The sequence below is a fragment of the Lutjanus erythropterus genome, chromosome 16 (genome assembly GCF_056507025.1).
Source record: "Lutjanus erythropterus isolate fLutEry1 chromosome 16, fLutEry1.hap2, whole genome shotgun sequence".
NCBI lineage: Eukaryota > Metazoa > Chordata > Actinopteri > Lutjaniformes > Lutjanidae > Lutjanus > Lutjanus erythropterus.
The window spans coordinates 33,935,304-33,955,613 of NC_139332.1; the positions used below are offsets into that span (position 1 = coordinate 33,935,304).

At 41.9% G+C, this 20,310-nt stretch overlaps 1 protein-coding gene across 1 annotated transcript in view; it reads right to left on the reverse strand.

Moving 5' to 3' along the window:
• Window positions 1-16,316: 16,316 nt before the first annotated feature.
• grin2da (glutamate receptor, ionotropic, N-methyl D-aspartate 2D, a) overlaps window positions 16,317-20,310 on the reverse strand; it is a 186,640-nt gene continuing 182,646 nt past the window's right edge. The window contains exon 18 of the mRNA XM_084738944.1: window positions 16,317-19,662. Within this exon, the coding sequence (XP_084595070.1) occupies window positions 16,486-19,662 (3,177 nt within the window). The 3' untranslated portion in view covers window positions 16,317-16,485. The remainder of the gene's footprint in view (window positions 19,663-20,310) is intronic.

The window sequence follows — 20,310 nt, forward strand, 5'->3', positions numbered from 1 at the left end:
TGTCAATGAGCAACATAAATTACAGGCAGCAACAGGCTTATTTAATCCTACTCCTATTATATTAACCCAATAACCTAAATTGATCATATATTCCCACTCCATCCAGCCCTCTTTATACTTCATCAACACCACTTCAACATGAAGAATTTCTTTGTCCATTTATTTGAAGTGTCTGATATTTTTACTCTCCCCACAAATTGATTTGCACATGCTTTTAAGATTCTCAAATTATACCTCCTCTCTCTGTCCATAAACATATGACCAAAAACATCCATCTGTATTTGGCTGAAATTTGCATTATTACAGGCACTGTGCACATGAAGAAAATGTCTTTAGCTACGTATTTTTGCAGCTTGTTCTCATTCAAAGGTCTTCAGTTTTTTTGTCACACTTATCAGTTATCTACAGTTTTAAATTATACAATCTAATCTTCTGTCATCAGAACAGACAGGCTGTCTGTGTGGCTATTTTCTCCCTTTCACATTACAGGTACACTATAGGTAATACACATTAGGCAATATGTTCTCTGGGACATTTCTGCAACCACAACAACTGCAGAAAACAATGAAATGTGGTGTTTCCAGACATGCAATAATAACTCAGTCTCAAATCAAACCTAAACACATAACTAGCTAATCAGCAAGGGTTTAACTAAACAGCCTAGAATGAACAAGCAAGATAGTAGCAGTGCTGCAGAAACAACATAAAAAGGAATATATTTGCCATCTAACTATCATTAATAAATGAAGTTCTGTAATACTCTCGGGCATATATTAATATAAAACTTGACTGAGAGAAAATGCTGAACTGCACTCCAGCTCAGCTATGCATTGATCATATTTTCAAAGGCTTTGTTTTATTATTGGTGAATGTTGTGTTTGTTTTTTTTAAACAACCCAAAAAAGAAGACAAATATTTTATCATTAGAAATGTATTAATAATGTTGGCAAAAGTGAATTCACAAATAGGGAATCATTTTTTTGTTGGTTTTTTTTGGTTGTTGTTTTTTAGGAAATAGAACAATATATTGAACTTCTTTCTTTTTCTACAAACAAAAAGGCTGCTAAAACTGTTAATTTAAGTCTACACTGTCCCATGTAAACTCAATGTTTGCTAATAAAGAGTTAAAGAAAAGAGAAAATAAATTGTCAGTAGGGATTATTAGGAGAGGGAACACCACACAGTGTATTTATCTATTTTTGCTGCCAAAGTTCATTCATTATAAAGCCTTTATTAACATAAACCTTTATAAATGTTACCTGCAGTAGCATCCATCTCAATGATATAATCCTGCTGATTAACATGATGGCGCTAATGTTGCAGGTCCAGGTCAGATGTGCGTGTGTGTGCACATGCATGTGTCCCCTCAGAGAACTGAACCTGAACACACCACACACAGCTGTAAATCAACGTGACCCAGAGCTTTCACGTATAAATCACACACACACACACTCCTGCTAATGTATGATGCTTTGAGAGGTATTTCATACATCACGTTAGTGCGCGCCTGTGTATATGTGTGTGTGAGGCCATTTCTTCCTCTGAACGACTGTCTACCTGATCATTCTTCACTTTAATTTACTCTGTGATCACCGACCCTCCTGGCACTGACGGCTGATGGGAAAAACGTCCTCTTTATGAGCGAGTGTGCATGTGGTGCAAATAGCTGGTGAACAAGGTCAGTACGGGAATGTCACGCATCTTTGGAGCTGCTTTGTGCACAGGGGCATTGTCATGTTGAAAGAGGAAGGGTACTTCAGAGTTGGAAAGTCATTGTTGTCTGAAATATTATTGTATGCTGTAGCATTAAAGGGATAGTTTGGATTTTTTGGACTGGAGTTGACTGAGGTACTTAAACCATATTCAGTGTATTACCTACAGGAAATGGTGAACAGCCATTTGCCAGTTGATTCCACCAAGCATAACACATCTGCACCACGAGTCTGATCCATCTTCTGCATGGCTGCAAGCCTCACCACCATTGTTTTAGAAGCATTTCAGTAGCGGAGTGTTTTGCCTGCTTGATTATTTTTACTTGCTCAGATTTTGTTGATTAGGTTTTCTTTCCTTGGTCTTTGTTCTTCTACCATGGATAAGCAGGCTATAAAGTTAAATAGTTTCTTCTCTGTCTGTCTTTGTGATCATGAGCGTGATCGTGTGTCTGACTTCCTACCCGTTCGATCTGCTCTGTGCTCGTGGACGCGGCATCCGTGAAAAGTAGACTTGGCACGTATCTGAAGCGGAGCGGAGAGCAACGCACCAAAACAAAATGAGCTGCAGGAGCAGACAGGGACAGATGGGGACAGTAGGAAACCAGATGTTTAATTGACATCTATAAAGAGTCGACTGGGAAAAAAAACTCATAAAAATGTGGACACTTTTCAGTTGTTGTTTTGAAATGTAAACGCTGACATCAGAAGCACGCCCGACCACAGACCAACCAGTCAAATATAGCCGACGTAGGTGATGACAACAGACGTAGGTATGATGTGTTAAGGTCTTCAGTCTGTTTGGATAATTGTAATGTGAAACCAAAAACTAACTTAACAAAACTGAAACGGTGTCTCAAAAAATGGACCTCGGTTGGTGTGGACTTCTAGGTGTGAAAACACCCTCAGACACTTAAAAAAAGTCATATGTTCAATATCATTTTAATGTACACCATTTTCAGGATATTATACCTTACCAGTTACCCTTGTGTCAAACAACTTTTTTTGATGGGAAACCGTATAACAATCTCTCAAAAACAAATAGACTCCTTTGACAAAAGCAATAATTTTACCTCGCAGACCACAGAAGTTGCTGGCTTAACGTTTTCTTGACTGGTTAGTTAATTTGCTTTATTGTCTGACTTTTGTGCTTTAAAGAGTTACTTTAGATTCACCAAAGTCACTCACTGACAAAAACTAACCCACGGGTTCTCAAAGTTTTGATGACTGAGTTTTAGTCAGATTAGGGAGCCAGCAGATGACTGAGGGTGATTGTGATTGATCTCCTAATGGAGTTTAACATTAAATTCTTTGAGCACAAAAATTCACCTCATTTTATTTTCAAATGGTGGCTTTTCTATTTTACTTTCACATTAAACTGCAGAGTCACACTGATGAACTGATGACACAGTGTAATTCCTGCCACATTAACGAGGTGCCACTAGTTGCCATGCAACCAGCATCCTTCTCCTTTCATTCCTAACCTGGCAGACACTTGTTTTAAAATAGAGAAAGTATTGAAATGGAATGAATGTCATGTTTGAGGCTAGCACAAAACGTTTCTGAGGGCAGCTGTTGGCCTGTGGGCCGCAGTTTGAAGACCCCTGAACTCACAGATCAAGGCAGTGATGGACGAGCAACTCCCATCTTCTGCAAGATAAAATTGCTGCTTTTGTCAAAAGAGTCTAGTGGCTTTAGAGAGAAGGACATTGGTTACAAAGAGGCAAAGACCCTCCCCTTCAGGTGGACCGCCATGGGACATACATACATTTTTTATTTACTTATGCTTTCCCCGATTTGTTAATTCTAAATTCATATTTAAAATGTATTTAAACCCTTTGGTTATATTGTTTTACAACATTATGTAGAAAGGGCTTTAATAGATAAATAATTGATGTTGAATATGAGACTAGGTTGCACTCAGACTGTGGTGCCCGAAGGACCAAAAAACAAAAAAAAAAAACCATCAACACCAGAAATCTTTCCAGAAATCATGACCAAGTTATACTCAAGACAATCCACAAACCAGTTTCATGCAGGAACTACTTTCTCTCTATTAGAAAGAAAGTAGTTCCAGAAGATTTTACCATAGAAAGAAAGTAGTTCCATATGACACTGGTCACATGGTCTGTGGATTATATTGAATAACTGGATCATGATTTCTGCAAAAAGACGACAGTGTTGAGTTTTTCTTTTTTTTTCTTTTTTGTTGCTTTGAGGACCACAAGCTGCTGTAGTTTCATTATATTTGAGAGAAGGCAAACATCTCTATGGGAGCAATATCTCCAAAACACGGCAGCCCACAGCAAAACAATCTAAATGGATACATAGCACTACAGGGAAGAGAAAAAATATGGATACATTTTTGGATTTTGGGGTGAACAGTGTCTATTAAAAGGTGTATGACTTTATTTTGCACATTGCAATATGCTGCACATTCATTGTCAGACTGTTTGCACTCACATAAAACTGTACAGCTTCTTCATCTATATAAACACACTTAAAATAATATTTTTAGTACTATGTTTGTTATTATGCAGCAACACGTCACAGCAAACTCCTTGTAAGTGAAAACCTACTTGGCGATAAAAACTTTGTTTCTTTTTCACTCAGATGCAGCGGTGCTTTGAGCTAGATGCTAACAGCAGTATGCTAACATGCTCACAGTGACATTAGCTAAGATGCTAATGTTGAGTTGAATGAAGAGCAACTCCACAAAGGACAAAAACATAGCTGCACAGCCTTTTATGTAACATCAAAAACGGGGGTGCAGTTTTTTTGAACAGGTGACCACATCCATCCATCCATCCATCCATCCATCCATCTTAGTTTAACATTTTTTGCATGCTAATGCTAACATGTCGATGTTTAGCAGGTATACTGTTTAACATATTCATCATCTCACACATTTATTTCAACAGGCAAAAGCTGCATTGCATTACAGCTGTGACTTGGCCACCGAAGCTGATCGCAGCCATTCTGAACAATGCTTTCGATTCCACCAGAACTTCAACTTCAAATAAGCGCCCGGCTGCAGATCAAGGAACTGCAAAGAAAATTTAGTCGGTTTTCAAAATAAGACATCCTATGCAGACTTGCGATCATTTTGCTGCTGTTTATGCTCCCTTAACTCCTGTGTTGTACAAAAATAAAACATGAAAACGGCTAAGAGGCTGAACACATTTATAGGCACTGAATCTACTGAGGTCTCTCTGACATAAAGGGTTTATTTGATGACAAAAAGGTTACAGATACACGGTGTAAATTCTATGTATGGGTGTGTATTCTTCGTCACTAAACATTTGCTAAGGTCAGCAGGGAACACATTATCACATGGTGGCATTTAATGTATGTGCAGTATAAATGATTGTCACACCATGTCCATTAAGCAGTTTAACACCAGATCGAGCTGCGTCGTAAACGTGACTCTGAGTGCTTCTGGGGAAAAAGCTCCATCCTGAAGAACTGTAGCCCTGACATTTTACTGCCCTTCACATAAGAATGTAGTGAGTGCAGCTGCTTTTATCACACACATGTACGCAGGTATAAACCCCAGGAGAGACGTTACAGGAGACATTAATCAAAGAGCACACACACATGCACGACAGCAGAAATACAGTGAGTTGCTTTGTGGTAAAAGCTCATTTAGAGTCGACACGTTTGAACTCCTGAACCTGCCGACTAATTATAGGACTGTAAACCGGCAGGCAGAGTAAGTGTTAGAAGGTAATTCCTACTGTGTAAGAGGAGAAAGTGTGTGTGTGCGGCTGATTGTGTGGCCGTAGGACGTTGAATTGAAGGAGAAAGAAAAGTGCGTGTGTGTGTGAGATTTATCCATATCTGCCGTGTTCCTAATACAGGCGGCACTCAGTGGTGGCCTATTGTTGGCAGAAATGACAACCGGCTCTATCTTGCCCCGCAGACAGAACGAGAACTGAACACTGTCTCCTCGCTTTCTTTCCTTCCTCCCACCTTTCTCTTCTTTTCTCCTTTCAGTCCTTATTCTATCAGAATCGCTCTCTTTAACCGGCTTTTCCCCTCCACTCTCCACCCCCTCTCTCTGTCACTTTCTCTCTCTTCTTTACTACATCTTACTTTCACTTTCTTGCCTTTTGTCCCATTTTTCCCCCTATTTATTCTGTCTTATTTAACAGCCAGAGCCTTATCTTTCCTTTCTTTTTCCTCCTGATTTTTAGCCTTATCATCATTTACCTAGCACTATATATCTTTTTGGGACAGAGTAATGGTTAATTTAGCTCCTTAGCTGTTTGTAATCTTGGATTTTAATGACATCAAGTCAACTTCTAACACAGACTGGGGCCACAACACAAAAATGTCTCATTAACCCTCTACGGTACAGTGTTGCCTTCAGGCACCATGCCCATTTTTGGCCTCACACACTCACATCAGTACAGTACATCCTTAATTATGGTGCAACGCTTAAAAAAAAAGAGAGCAGTGTTTCAGTTAGTCACTTGACTCTCTGGAGGTCATGTCGAATCCTTTTTCTCCGCCTTCCTTGCATGGTTCAGCTCCCTCATCTCTCATAATAAAAGTGGTCTGAAAGGGTCTTTTTTTTGTCATTTTACAATCTGGAAAAAATTATTCACATTAAAAGATGGAGTACCATGACAACCACTGCAGGGGGTGTGGCCTCGTGGCTCTGTAGTGTGTGAGATATCAGAGCCAGCGCTGTCAAAGCTAACCAGCCATGAGCAGCCGCTAAAAGACTTTGACAGTCACTATAAAGCGCATCCAGGCCCTTTGTAAAAAAATTCTGTGTGGTAGGTTATCTGCATTAAAGCTGAGTGAACTGTTAAAGGCACAGAGTGTCAGTACAGAGCTGTAGCCACCGCTGTGAAGTTAGCTTGAAGTTGGATATTCCAGAAGAATTCACTGAACCTGTCTGTTGAACATCCAACTCAGAACTAACTTCACCACAGTGCCATAGCCCTACTGTTTATCACTGAATCATCCATTGAGGGAGAGGATGCAGTCCGGTGGAGCTTCTACAGCTGTCAAAAGCATCCAAATTCAAAAATACTGAGTAGAGGATTAACAAAAAACAGTCTAATTTGGTTGGTGAGGAAAGCTGCCATCACATGCGTCACCTGCCGCCAGATAAAAAGTCAATTGCAATAGTTCGGTTTCAACCAGTGGAGGGCAGTTGCTGTGCATTTTTACAACACGATACAAAGAATTCAAATACTTTGCATTAAAATGTCAAGATCTGGACCTGAATCAATCAACAACACTAAACACCTATATGTGTATTACAGCTGAAAGAAAGTCTTCTGGGGGTTCAGCTAATCTTTAATTAATGGAAAACTGTTCAAGTGTAAATGTTTCCTTGACACAACACTGTACCATTATGGATTCCCACCATGACATTTTGATTTTGTGTGTTTAGGGTGCAAAGTGCATTGATAGCTATTTATTTTAACTCATAAGCAGTGAACCAAAGACAGCAGCAACACAACAACAAAAGGTGACAACATTGTCTGTCAGGAAAGACACACCAGGAAACAGAAAACAAGCATTTAACTGTGACACAAATCATCAACTGAAATGTGACCCACCGTCTTGTTTGAGGTATGATGATGATTTGGTTTGATTTGATGATTTGAGTTTTAATGTAAAGTTTGCTGAAATAGTGTTGCATGTAACATCCAGATAAACCAACTTATGAAAAGACTTTTTTTTTTCATTTCTTACTGGCATCATTTTAAACTGGTGAGGCATGTGAAGATTTTGCATTGAACTGTAATTAATTTTATTCAAATTATAAACAACAATGGCCTTTTTTCATTCATTTCTACTATGGTACAATGTTGCTTTAAGGTAATGCACCCTTAAATGTATTCCTGAAAATGTCTTTTAATTATGTTTACTTGGTCTATTTTAGCATCATAAGCCAATTTTCTACTTTTTTGTAAATGTCAGTGAATAACCTCAGTCACCAACTAATTTAGGGATGACTTGTTCCTTAGGTACGAAACTGTGAAAAGTGACAAAAAGTACGTCATTCACTTTTTGTCAGCTTTTATTTTAGACCCCATCTACAGAGTTGCGAAGTTGGAGGAGCTATTTCAGGCAATAAATGTCCAACTCATTTAGACAATATTATGTGACTCACACTTGGAGCACTTCTGAAGCTTTCAAACAGCATTAAACTCTCCTGGTTGAATCATCAGTACAAAAGATGAAAGACATGTTCTAACACAAATGGTTTTTCTACATTCAAGATAGAAAATTACTGTAAATTCGTTGATAAAAAAAAAAAAGTCACAGGTGCAAGGCTAGATAAAAAGTTAACATCGACTCCCAAGGTACCTTTTTGGTCAGAAACAATCACAGGACTTGAAATTCTTTTCTTTGTGCTGCAGCAGAAACAAATATTATGTTGTGAATTCACTATAACCCTGATTTTTTCCTCTGTCTGGTTTCTTCACCATTGCAACAATGGGGGCTGCCACTCATGGGTATTATAGTTTTTACAGCAAACAGAAAATCCTCAACTCTCAGAAACCAGGTTGAAATAATTAAAACCAGTAGCCAGAAAGCTCAGGGGTTGGTACATAATCCAGGACACTGCATTAAAACAGAAAATTTTGAAATGGAAATTTAGAGTGGTGAAAAACACTTCCAGAACCAGTGGCTCTTCCCAATTTGCAACTCTTTGAGTTCTTATAGTCACACCAGCATTTATTGTTGTGATTGTTTTGACCAGAACTCATGTAATCACCACTACTATTGTACCTTTGACCTGTTTTAGTCTTGACAGTCCTTACCTTTGAAGGAACTGACCCTTCGCTAAGTCCCACCTCCAAATAGCAACTGTCCAATCATAGCTTATCAACCGTAACTAGAGCTGTCAAGCTTTGCTTTTGTCTATGTTGAAGGTGTGCAGGAGGCTCTGAAATTAGCGGTACTCTGCATTTCATGAGTCTGGAGTAACTTTACCTCCAGACAAACTTGTTAGATCCCACTGCATCTGCATTTGTTCTGTGGGGGTTTGAGGAGGAGGATGTGGGCCGATGCAGAATCAAAGTGGGTCGACAATGATGCATCTGTCTCTGGATCACTGTCTCAGGTCTAAGCCGGGTTAGCTTAGCGCTTATCCTGACTGTCTTCCCCGAATGTGGTCCGGCTTGTCTGGCTGGGTGACCCGTCTCAAAGTCTGATGCACTAATCGAGTCCCTGCGCTTCCTTTTCCCACGTTAATGAGTGTGTTTCTGTCATCTATCATCTAGACATACCTGCTGTCTTTCACCATCCAAGCAATGTTTGCTGAGATGTAAGCTAGCTTTAGCCTCAGTCTTTTAGCATTAATGTTATATCATGTATGCAGCTGTCAGGTAACTTTACATTGACAATTTCATAGGGTTCTTGTTTTAAAATGTGTCAGATGGAAACATTAAAATGTCCGCTGGAGACAGACTTTTTGGCCAAGTCAAGGAGTTAGCATTAGCTTACATCAGCCAGCTTCACCTATAAAATCTGCTTGTGAGTCATTATTTTAGCTGACAAAATCCACCGTCATCAGCTAGAAATGAGAAGCTGCTTTTGTTTACATCTCTAAGGAATCAAAGACCTCGTGTTTCAACAATTACTCCCAATTTCAATGTTGAATTTGCCACCGTTATCACCATAAACAGCATAAATGCTGTGCCAGAATGGAGAGTTTGGCAGGCTTAGCAATAGTAACTATGGAGGGCTGGGCTTAGCGAAGGGTCGATTCAGAATCAAAAACTTCCACAAATGCTTCATGCCATGGTTTGCATGCAGTCATGAGACAGTGCTGACGGTGCAAATATGTTTGCTTGAATTAATTTTGAAAACATTTTGGCACTTTCTGGTGCGCCTGTGCATTTTAGTGCATTTCTTTAACAAACCCCAATTCCAAAAAAGTTGTGACGTTGTGAATAATGCAAATAAAAAATCGATTTCAATGATTTGGAAATCTTTTTTAACCTCTATTTTGCTGAAAACTGTAAAAAGACAAGATATTTAATGTTAAAACGTCAAAACAGAAACTGTCTTATTTCATTTCCTACCATTATGGTACAATGTTACTTTAAGGAAACACACGGGCAGTAAATGTCCAATTCATTTAGACAATATTATGTGACTCTGTGTTGTTAATGCTGCTTTCAAACAGCATTAAACTCTCCTGGTTGAATCATCAGTACAAAAGATGAAAGACATGTTCTAACATAAATGGTTTTTCTATATTCAAAATATCAGATTCTTTGATAGAAAAGTCAAGAGGTACAAGGCTAGATAAAAAGTTAACATTGACTCCAAAGGTAACTTTTGGTCAGAAACAATCATAGGACTTGAAATTATTTTCTTTGTGCTGCAAAGAAATAAATAAATAATATGTTGTGAATTCACTGTAACTCTGATTTGTTCCTCTGTCTGGTTTCTTCACCACTGCAACAACAGGGGCTGCCACTCATGGCTGACTGACAGAAAATCATTATTTCTCAGAAACCAGGTTGAAACAATTAAAATTGGTAGCCAGAGCACAAAGCTCAAGGGTTGCGAGTAAGTAGAAAAAAGAACCAGAACCATTGGCTCTTCCCAATTTGCAACTCTTGTAGTACTTATAGTCACACCAGCACATACTGCAGTTCATTTTGACCAGAATTAATGTAATCAGCACTGTGAGTGGATTTGGTCAATAAATGTATTTATGTAAACCTTTCATAGAGCTAAACTTCGGTAAACTTTGACCCGTAAAGTTGTACCTTTGACCAGCTGCAGTCTTGACAGTCCTGAGTCGAAAAGCTCCACAAAGGGGAGTCAGCAACATGTTCCAAAGAAGTTGGGGCAGGGACACCAAAACTGGGAAAGTTGCAGAATACTCAAAAAATGCTTAAAACTTAGGACTTGCTTAAGAAAGTTAAGACTCTACCGTGCAAAAACAAAGCCATATATCATCAACACCCACAAATGCAGCAGACTTCTATGGGGCCCAAGCTCATCTGAGATGGACTGACGCAAAGTGCCACAACACTGCAGTTCGGTCAGTCTGATGAATCCCCCATTCAGTTTGTTTTTTAAAATCGTGGACGTCATGTCCTTCAGGTTAAAGGAGAAAAGGACCATCCAGATTGTTACTAGCAAGTTTAAAAGTCAGCATCTGTGATGATATGGGTGTGTGTTAGTACTCGTGGCATCATGGGGAACTGTCACATCTATGAAGGCTCCAATAATGCTGAAAGGTTTTGGAGCGACATACACTGCCATCCAGACAACGTCTTTTTCAGTGACCCCCCCCCTCTAAGTCTGGGTACGAGACTGACCTGCCTGCAGTCCAGACCTGTCTTCATTTGAAAATGTGTGGTGCATTATGAAGCACACACACACAAAAAAAAAACAAAGACCTCGGACTGTTGGGCATCTTAAGTGGTATATCAAGCAAGAATGAGAAAGAATTTCACTTTCAAAACTTCAACAATTGTGTCTTCAGTTGTCAAACACTGACTGAGCGTTGTTAAAAGAAAAGGTGATGTAACACGGTGGTAAACATGCTGCTGTACCAACTTCTTTGGAACATTTTGCAGGGATCACATTCAGAATAGGCGTATATTTACAAAAGACAATGAAGTTTATCAGTTCGAACAAATATGTTATGTTTGTACTGTATATTCTATATTGTACTGTAAATATTTGAGAATCATTGCACTCTGTTTTTATTTGTTTTACACAATGTCCCATCTTTTTTTGGAATTGGAGTTTGTAATTTTTTTTCTCTCTTTTTTAATCTTACATCACTTTATTTGATCAAGTATGTTATCTTATTCCTACTGGCACCACATCTCCATGGTACATAGGAACATGCATCTTAGGGCCTTCGCACACACCTGAACCAAGGTCTCAACTGGTTTTACACTGAAACTAGCAAACGCACTAAGAGAAACTACATCCTGTCGTCACCACCCATATGAGCTGCATCTCCTGATATTTTCAGCTGATTTTCTAGTAAACAGGCATCTTATTTTGGTGTGTTGTCAAGTCAGTTTTAATGTAACAATCAAACAAATGGTGTTAATATTTCTTCACCCACTCACTCAATGAGAAAATAAAACTCATTTGTTTCAGTTCTTTATTAAAATCATCTTTTTATTTCTGTCCTGCTTGCAGTACAGCACAGTATTGTCATCCTCCTCACTGGTAGCAGATGTGGCTGAAGCAGAATGGTGGCAGCATCTTACCACCCCTACCTGTGTATGTATGTGTTTGCGCGTGTGCATGTGATCAGTGAGTCTGTGTGTGTGTGTGTGTGTGTGTGTGTGTGAGGTGCTGACAATAAAGTGAAGCACAGCTAGCCATCATCTTGTACAGTCGGTCAATACAGCAGTATTAATACAAGGCCTTGAGACATTGTTCAGAGGTGTACAGGCAGAAAACTGTGAATGTGTTTCCACTGGAGGCTAAAATTGGGCTCGCCAGGGCTCAGGGCCAGTAAACGCTTCATATAATTTTAAACGCAGTGTTGAAAATTGATTTACCTTCGACCATACTGACTTACATTAATATAGCATAAGCAGGTAAAAGAGGACATTGGCCAGGAGGACTGGGTTGGATCTCCAATCTCAGGCAGTGTTGTTTCCAGCTTCTACTCAATCAAGCATGCAGGATCATTGTCGTCCTTTCTTGGTGGCAAAAAGTGGGGGTACTGACATTTGCTTGGAGATGTGGTTATCAAAAGAAAGCCCATTTTTGGCCTTGGTGGAAACCACACTAGCGAGCAGATTTAGCCTTGCCCCTGACATGTGTCATATTAGCTTTACCAGTTTTGTAAAATTAAGAAAGAAACAGTGTGTTTGTTGTGTATAATTATTTTTTTTCTCTTTTTGTTTTACAGCACAGCAGCTTGGCAGAAACAACACACTATGTACGTATATCAAAGTCATATATACCGTATAGGTTGGTTGGCAGGGGTAGCTGTGCATGTTTTTGTATAGTAATACAGCTACTGAGAGATGCAAAAAAAAAGCCTGTGCTGCTCGCTACATTGTGTTTCAAAGAGGTCACCTTACTCTACACTGCGGTATAAACTCCAGGGTCCGACATGAACCTGAAACAGGGCCGAGAACGTGACCCCCTACACAAGTGAGAGTTGTGGTAAAAGCTGCTGTATCCATAAAAGGTTTAATTAGTCATTAATCTGTAGCCCAAACCAAAAATAAAGGCCCCTCTGGGTAGACAAACACACGCCGCCACTGCTACAGTGACACGGTCATAAGACACTCGCACACCCCTCACATTGTCACTTTGTTGAAATCTTAGCGTTAGCTATAGTAGATAGCTAATGGAGGCGGATGGTTGGTCTTAAGTGAGCAAAAACACAGTTACATACTGGTCTCTGTTTTCGCTGGGGGGGTGGGGAGCTGGGCAGGAGGTTCGAGACAAGGAGAGACAGACAAACGGACAAAAAGACATATTCATTGAGATAAATAGCGAAAATTTAGTAGACAAACTTATATAACATAGATCTTAGCGCCTTGAAATATACTATCATATATATTTAGATATGCTATTTTTTAGATGAAATAAATATATCCACAGATACTCTTCTTTTTTAAAAACAGACCAGCTTTACAATAGCAGACACGCACCAACACAATGGATAGACATGAGGAAAAAGAGGCGAGGGGAGAGAAGGAAAGATCGGTGGCTCATTTCTCTGATGAAACACCCAAGCTTTGTGTTCACACCGCTAGCAGCTGCTGTGCTGCACTAATGTACCTGTTTACGCTAGCTCACTGACGCTCACACAGTAAGACGAATGAGTCCGAACAGAGTCCAAATAGTTCAACTGTAGCCGAGTTTTCAATGGAAAAAGTAATTTTTTTCTTATGTGAAAGAAACCGTTTGTATTCGGGGCAACAGACCTCAGTTGCTCGCGGTGTGAATGCACAGAAACATGTCACACTTAGTCCACGCTTTTCCTGGTTTCATTGAAACTTGTATAAGCTGTTGATTGCTGATTGTAATAAGCAAAACACTGAACTGCCTTTAACTTGGCTTAATACAGTCAATCTCTTTTGGAGAAAGTAAATTTGAACAAAATAACTTTCCTGTTTTCTGTGAATATGAGGGAATAAGTGTTTTTTAACACATAATACTTATATTATTGTTGGAATGAAATTGGAATGAGAAACAATATCCCCAAATATCAAGATGCTAAACAACAATTTTCTCTAACGCTACCCACCGCCACAAATATATATATATGATATATATATTTATATAGTTTTTTTTCTTAATGAAAGGCAAACAAACTCTACACAACAAGTTCATGTTAAAAACTTAAATTCTCTTTTTGTTTTCTTCAGCTGAAGTAAATTATGGCTCAGATGCAGTTCCAGGCAAACAACAAGAGCTGACCAGACTGTTATGGGGAACATGGCTCAGGCATTGCGACCGACTGAGCAAAACACAAACGGTGCTGTGCCAGCGGCTCTTGCCTCTTCACTACAACTCCACTGATGTCCAGCGTCCTGATGCTAAATTCTAACGTTGATGGATTTAACTAGCTACTCTAGCTAAGTGCTTGACATCTGAGTGTAACTGCTGGTGTCAGCTCGGTCATGGATTAAAAAGCTATAGCTCTTGGTTACACATTTACAAGGTGAGAAATACCTTTAAAAAAAAAAAAACAAGATTACACAGGAGGTGCTACTGTGTCTTTCATACAACGTAACTCAGATCAAGCAATTCTTCCAAACTTCTTCTTCTAGCTAGCATCCAACATAGGCACAGTCTCTTTGACATCAAAACGGCACTCGCACTAGATTTGGCACCAATCAAAATCCTCCCCATCTGATCACTCTGTCTTGTAGGATGAGGGTAACCCCAGACGTGTTCATTAAAATATATACCTTCATTCTCATACTTACACAAAACATATGGCAGGAGCAATTAGCATAAGGCTATATGTATTTATTTCCCTGCATCGATCTTTCACCTTGTCTAACAAAACTATGTAGCTCCACCTAGCATGTTAGACATATCTCCTGCTTAATGGCAAGCAAACCTGGGTTGATTAGGTTTAGTTTTGCACGTTTGCTGTATTCTACTTTTGGCACGCATTGTATCACTTCAGAAAATAGAAATTTTAAACTGTAAGATCTGCAGATCTGATCCTTAAGCGGCGACTGTGCACTTACCCTGCAAGGGTAGCATCCGGCTACATCTGAGGTCAAGACTTTTCATATCTCTTCACTTAGTCAGACATGCTAACCGTCAGAAATGCTACAGTTTCCATCCCCAAGTGTCTTAATTGGTGTTGCAGCACACTTGTCGGCGGCTGACTTTACATTCAGTCGAATACAGGAAGGGAAAAGACACTGCCTCCTTTGTCGTAGTTAGGTAGTTGAGAGAATGTTTCATGTGCAGCTTGAGTAGAATGGCACAGTGCTTACATTGTATTAGACTTAATACATGTTTTTGATATATATAACACCAATAATAACAACAAGAACAACTACAACACAGAAGTAAAATAAAGGATTCAAAGTATAAAATCGTAACATGAACAGGTGAACATGGTGAATAATGTATTGCTCAAGAAAGAGAATAAATGAACTGACTGTATGCAAGTGTTTGTGTGCACCTTTGTTGGTAAGCATGTGTGTGTGTGTGTGTGTGTGTGTATTTGCATGTGCACATATTTGGGAGATGATGGAATACTCTGCAAGATAAAAGGAAACACAGCAGCTAACGTTGTACAGATTGATGTCGAGCTCTACTTAAGTTTGGCACTCAGCTTTTCATTAAGCCAGTAGAATATCAGTCACAGTTGACTTACCCTGTTGTCAAGAATACAAACACAGAAAAGCACAGACACACAGAATAATCACATCAAGGAGAGGAGCCAAGAGGGGAGGACAGGAGAGGAGATGAAGAGGGAAGGTTGAGAAGAAGAAGGAGACGTGAGAATAAGGAAAGGGGAAAAGGGAAAGGGGGTAAAGCAGAGAAAAATAGAAAGAGAAAATAAGGGGGTAGAGAAGAGAGAAAAAAAGAGGAAAAATAGGGGTAAACCAAAGATAAGACAACAAGAGAGGGTGCATGGATAACACAGAGGAGACAAGGTGGTTATCACTCTCCTCTCCCTCCAAACAAGAAGGTACTGATCATACACAACAAACGTGCCTCGGGAGGGCGTCACAGTTCTGCGGGGGTGTAAACAGTTTGTTAAGGAAAAAGGAAAGAAGGGGTAAGCGATTTGTTTAAGGGAAAAAAATAAGAACACTGTTCTGTGTTAAAGGCTTCTGAGAGCAGCAGGCATACAGTACTACAAAGTTCCTGAGCCCTCAGTAAGCATTAAGAATCATCTGAATACAAACTACTGCTCTGCTTCAACATCCAAAGCCCTTTACTGTCTCTAGCAAAGGAGTCTCCTTCAGTTGTATCACTTTTAATGTCTGATTTGCTTTTAGTGTATTGGTTAACCCAGTTCAGAATGCAAGTTGTTGCTGTGGTTGTAGTCTTTCACATACTGAGAGGAATGAAAGGAAACCAACAGTAAGCACAAGATTGCTCCTGTTTTCCTTTGACCTACCCATTTGGGTTTGTTTGGCTTTCTGGTTTGTTTGTTTGTTTGTTTGTTTGTGCAGAACTTTAGGAAAGGGCTCAGTGCGTGTACTGTACTGACTTGGCTGTGCAGCCATGCTGGCTGCCAGGCAGATTCAGATCCAGATCACCTGCTTAGGGTCAGCCTTGCAGGGCTCTCTTATGACTTTTGATACCTTGTTGAACTTCAGACTTCACTCTCCACACTGGAGAAATGGGCCGAGCCCCTTCTCGAGCAAAGGCTCTTGGCTTTGAGGGGTAAGTGAGGAGACTGAGGAAACCTCTGGGGCTGAGGTACAGAGCGCAATCTCTGGTACTGTAGTTTAGCACTTGCCGAAGCCATGGAGGAGGGCTGGGGTGCCCCCGGGGTGGATGAGACCACAGAGGGAGAGGACACAGAAGAGGAAGAGGTAGGGGGAGGAACGTGGATAGGATGAGATGAGGACGGAGGAGCAGGAAGGGCAGGGAGCGGGGGTGGCAAATTAGGTATGAGGGTTGGAGGCGGGGATGTTTGCCGTCCTCGATCTCGATCCCTATCTGTTCTCTGTGTCCGCTGCTGGATACTGAGGTTTGACTGGCTGCCAGATTTGGATGGATTTTGTGATCGATCAGGTTTGGAGGAGGATGAGGAGTCATGTTTGGGCTTAAGGGGACCACCAAAACTCTGGCAGTGTTGGTACAACTCTTCCTGGCTTCGGGAGGTTATTCGGGCCCATTTGGAGGAGTGGGAGTGTGGATGGTGTCTGGGTGAATGGCACGAGGAACAAGCCGTGTGCCCTCTTCCTTTGTCCTTCGACTTGCGTTTGCTCTTCTTCTCATCCTGTATGTGGAGTTTGTCCACTGACCAGTATCGTCGAGGAGGTGGTGGCGTGAGAGGAGGCGGGGGCCAGTGTGATCCTGATCCCCATCCTCGTTCTCCTTCTCCTCTTCCACCACCACCACCTCCACTAGACCCCCATCCACTTTCTGCTGTCCCCCACCTGTCCCCCCGCTCCAGGAACAGGTCATCTCTACTGTTGATGCTGCCGGCTTTATCCCGGGAGGGGTAGGTGCTGAAAAACCAGCCTCCGCCTCCAATTCCTCCTACTGCCCTGCCTTCATGATCCTCCCAGTACCTCTCAAACTTCCCAAACTCTCCTGAAGAACCATCATCATCAGAATATATTCCGACTACCTTATCACGTTCCCGCTCCTCATCGGACATTGTCCTTCCTCCCCGCCTCTTTCCACGCTCCGCTTTCCTTCTCTCAAGCTCAGAATCTTCATCCTCACGCTCCACTTCAGACTCCCACTCGTGGAAGGACAACCCCTCCTTGGAGTGCATCTCACCTCTCCCGTTCCGGCCCAGTAAAGGCCTCCTCTCTCCTTCCATTCCTACAGCATCCCTGTCGGAACTTTTACTCTTCCTCCTTTTAGAGGAGACAGGCAACAAGGGCAGAAAGGCAGATGGAATGGTGTCGGAGGATGGGTTGCCCCCTCCCCAGAACTTGACAGATGAAGAAGGCTTACTGCTCGAGCTCTGATAGTGCTTGCTGTTCCTTCGTCTGTGGTGTCTTTCTTTCCCTCTGCTGTCTTCCCCATCATCTCTCTCTTTATCTTCTCTTTCCTTCCTGTCGTCATCGCCTGGGATGTTCCATCCATAGCTTCTGATTGAGCTCTCACTCTTTTTCCTAAAAGACTCCCGTCGCAGGGGTGGGTATGATGTGTAGTCTGGTGTCCCTGACTTGAGTTCCTCTCTTTTTTCAGCATCTCCTCCCTCCTGCTCTGATCTCTTCCGCTCTCTCTTCCTTATCTTATCCTCTTTCTTCCTCTTCTTCTTTGTTTTGCGGCGCTTTCGCTCCCTTTCTCTCTCCCTCTCTTCCCTCTTCTTCTTCTTTCGGCCCTTCTTCCTCCTTTTCCTCTCACGCTCCCTCTCCTTGTTGTGCCTCTTTTCTTCTCTACCCACTCCTCCATCCCGGGTCGTCGTTCCTCCCCTCCCTCGCTCTCTGTCGCCCCACGATGCCCACCACTCTTGTAACTGGGCCAGCTGGCTGCCTGTTCTCTCTCTGCCATAATCTCTCTGAGGCCGTGGCTTTCGGGGTGGGATTGGTGGAGGTGGCGGGCTGCACGGCAGTGAGCGTGACGACATGCGACGCGATCGAATCTTTCTCCGCGACCCCAGGAGGAGGCTGGACTCCTCTGTAAGTAGATCTGAGTCATAATCGTCATCCACCATAAAGTCCCGGTCGCCTGGGCGGTATCGGAAACTCAGCGAGGAGTTGTAGGAGCTGTCACTCGAGCAAGAGGAGGGGGAATTTGACCTAGAGAGTGAGACAGAGGATGAAGAAGAAGATGTGGACGATGTAGAGGAAGAGGAGGAGGACGAGGCACTGGAGCAGGAGGAGTAGAAACGGCATGGTGAGGAGGGAGTGGTAGGGGTGTGTGTTGGGGAGGAGAGGGGGACAGGCAGAGGAGGAGGTGGAGGAGGACGTCGTCCTCTCCTTCCACCTCCATCACTTGCTCCATACCTTCCACCTCCTCGCCTCCCCAGAGGGAGTATATTCTCATAGAGGGGGCCTCCTGAGCCTTTTCTCCTTGCTTGAACAAGGCTTCCTCGTCGCCAGAAAGGAGGCCTTCGCGGGGAGGATGGGAGAGGTGGAGGTGGCTTGGAGATTAAGTGCCCCGGGCCTTGTTGGGGACCTTTGGGAGGCAGGCGTGGCATACCTGAGGCTTTAGGGCCTCGAGGATTAGCTTTGGGAGTCTGCTGGGTGCCCCCTGCCTGTTGGTCGGAGGTAGCTCCTAGCCCCTCTGGATCTATAGGACCATAGTAGCGCTTATATTCATCTAGCCCTGTGTCACCTGCTGCCCCTGCTCCACCTGCAACACTTCCTTGCAGATTCCAGTGCTGTCCAAGGTTCTGCTGATACTGCTGCTGGGCCTGGATTTCAGTGATCCCTCCTGCTATCCCCCCAACACCCACTCCTCCACTACTGCCTGTGCTGAGGACTTTCTCTGGCTTTGGCCTGTTCCAGCGATCGACCACAGCAAGTCTGCGGTCATGCCGCGGCAAGAAGGTGGAGCAAGGCATGGGGCCTTCCAGCAAGGGGCTGTTTGAAGGTCCCAGAGCCATTGCTGAGTGTCCTGTGGTTGGTGGCGATCCGGGTAGCATGGTGGTATAGGTCTGCCCCTGCTGCTGTTGTGGGTGGTGCTTCTGTTGCTGTTGTTGCTGCACCATGGCAATGGCAGTGGTGTTATTTATTGTGGCTGTAACAAGGTGCTGTTGAGGTGCCGTAGGCATGCTGGTCATTGTGTGATACTGGGGCAAAGAGCTTTTGCTTCCTCCTGGTGCTGTCTCATCCTCAAACTGGCAGCAACTGTACATCCCCTGGGTAGAGAGATAAAAGAAAGATTGTAATTAGACCAGCAGGCTGCCAAGTATGATAAGGAGGAACTGTGTGCGTGTGTGTATGTGTGAAAGACACGGACACAGAAAGAAGCCGACATCCCCAATCTTGAAAAGGAAACCTATAGAGCAGTTTTGATCTGATACTAACACAAACCAGATGAAAGCTATCCTTATAAAATTGCTAATGTATAAAATGCAGGGCATTGTTCCAATCTTTATCAGTTTTTGCCAAAAAAATACCCAGATCTTTTCAGTGATTTTGCAAACACACAGTTTAGAGTAAAAACAAGGTCTTCTCCTCAGAGTAACAGGACAGAAAAAGTTAGTAAAAAGAGTTGAGAGAAAACACAAATAAGCTTCTAATTATGTGCCAAACTCCCTCAGAGTTCCTCTGAGTAAGTGACAAAAGAATAATTAACAGTATGTTTGAGTTGCAAGTAGTATTTTAAAAATCTGGATTTCCCTACATGTTAAAAAGATAAACTTTAGGTCTGATACCTTCTGGTTGATTGGTCAGTTGGTCGATTGGTTGGTCGTTATGCTCTTGTCTAACTGGCCTCATTTGATGTTCTGTGACATTCATTCACTGTATTTATTTGCTCTTGTCAAGGGTTTAAGCTGAGCCAG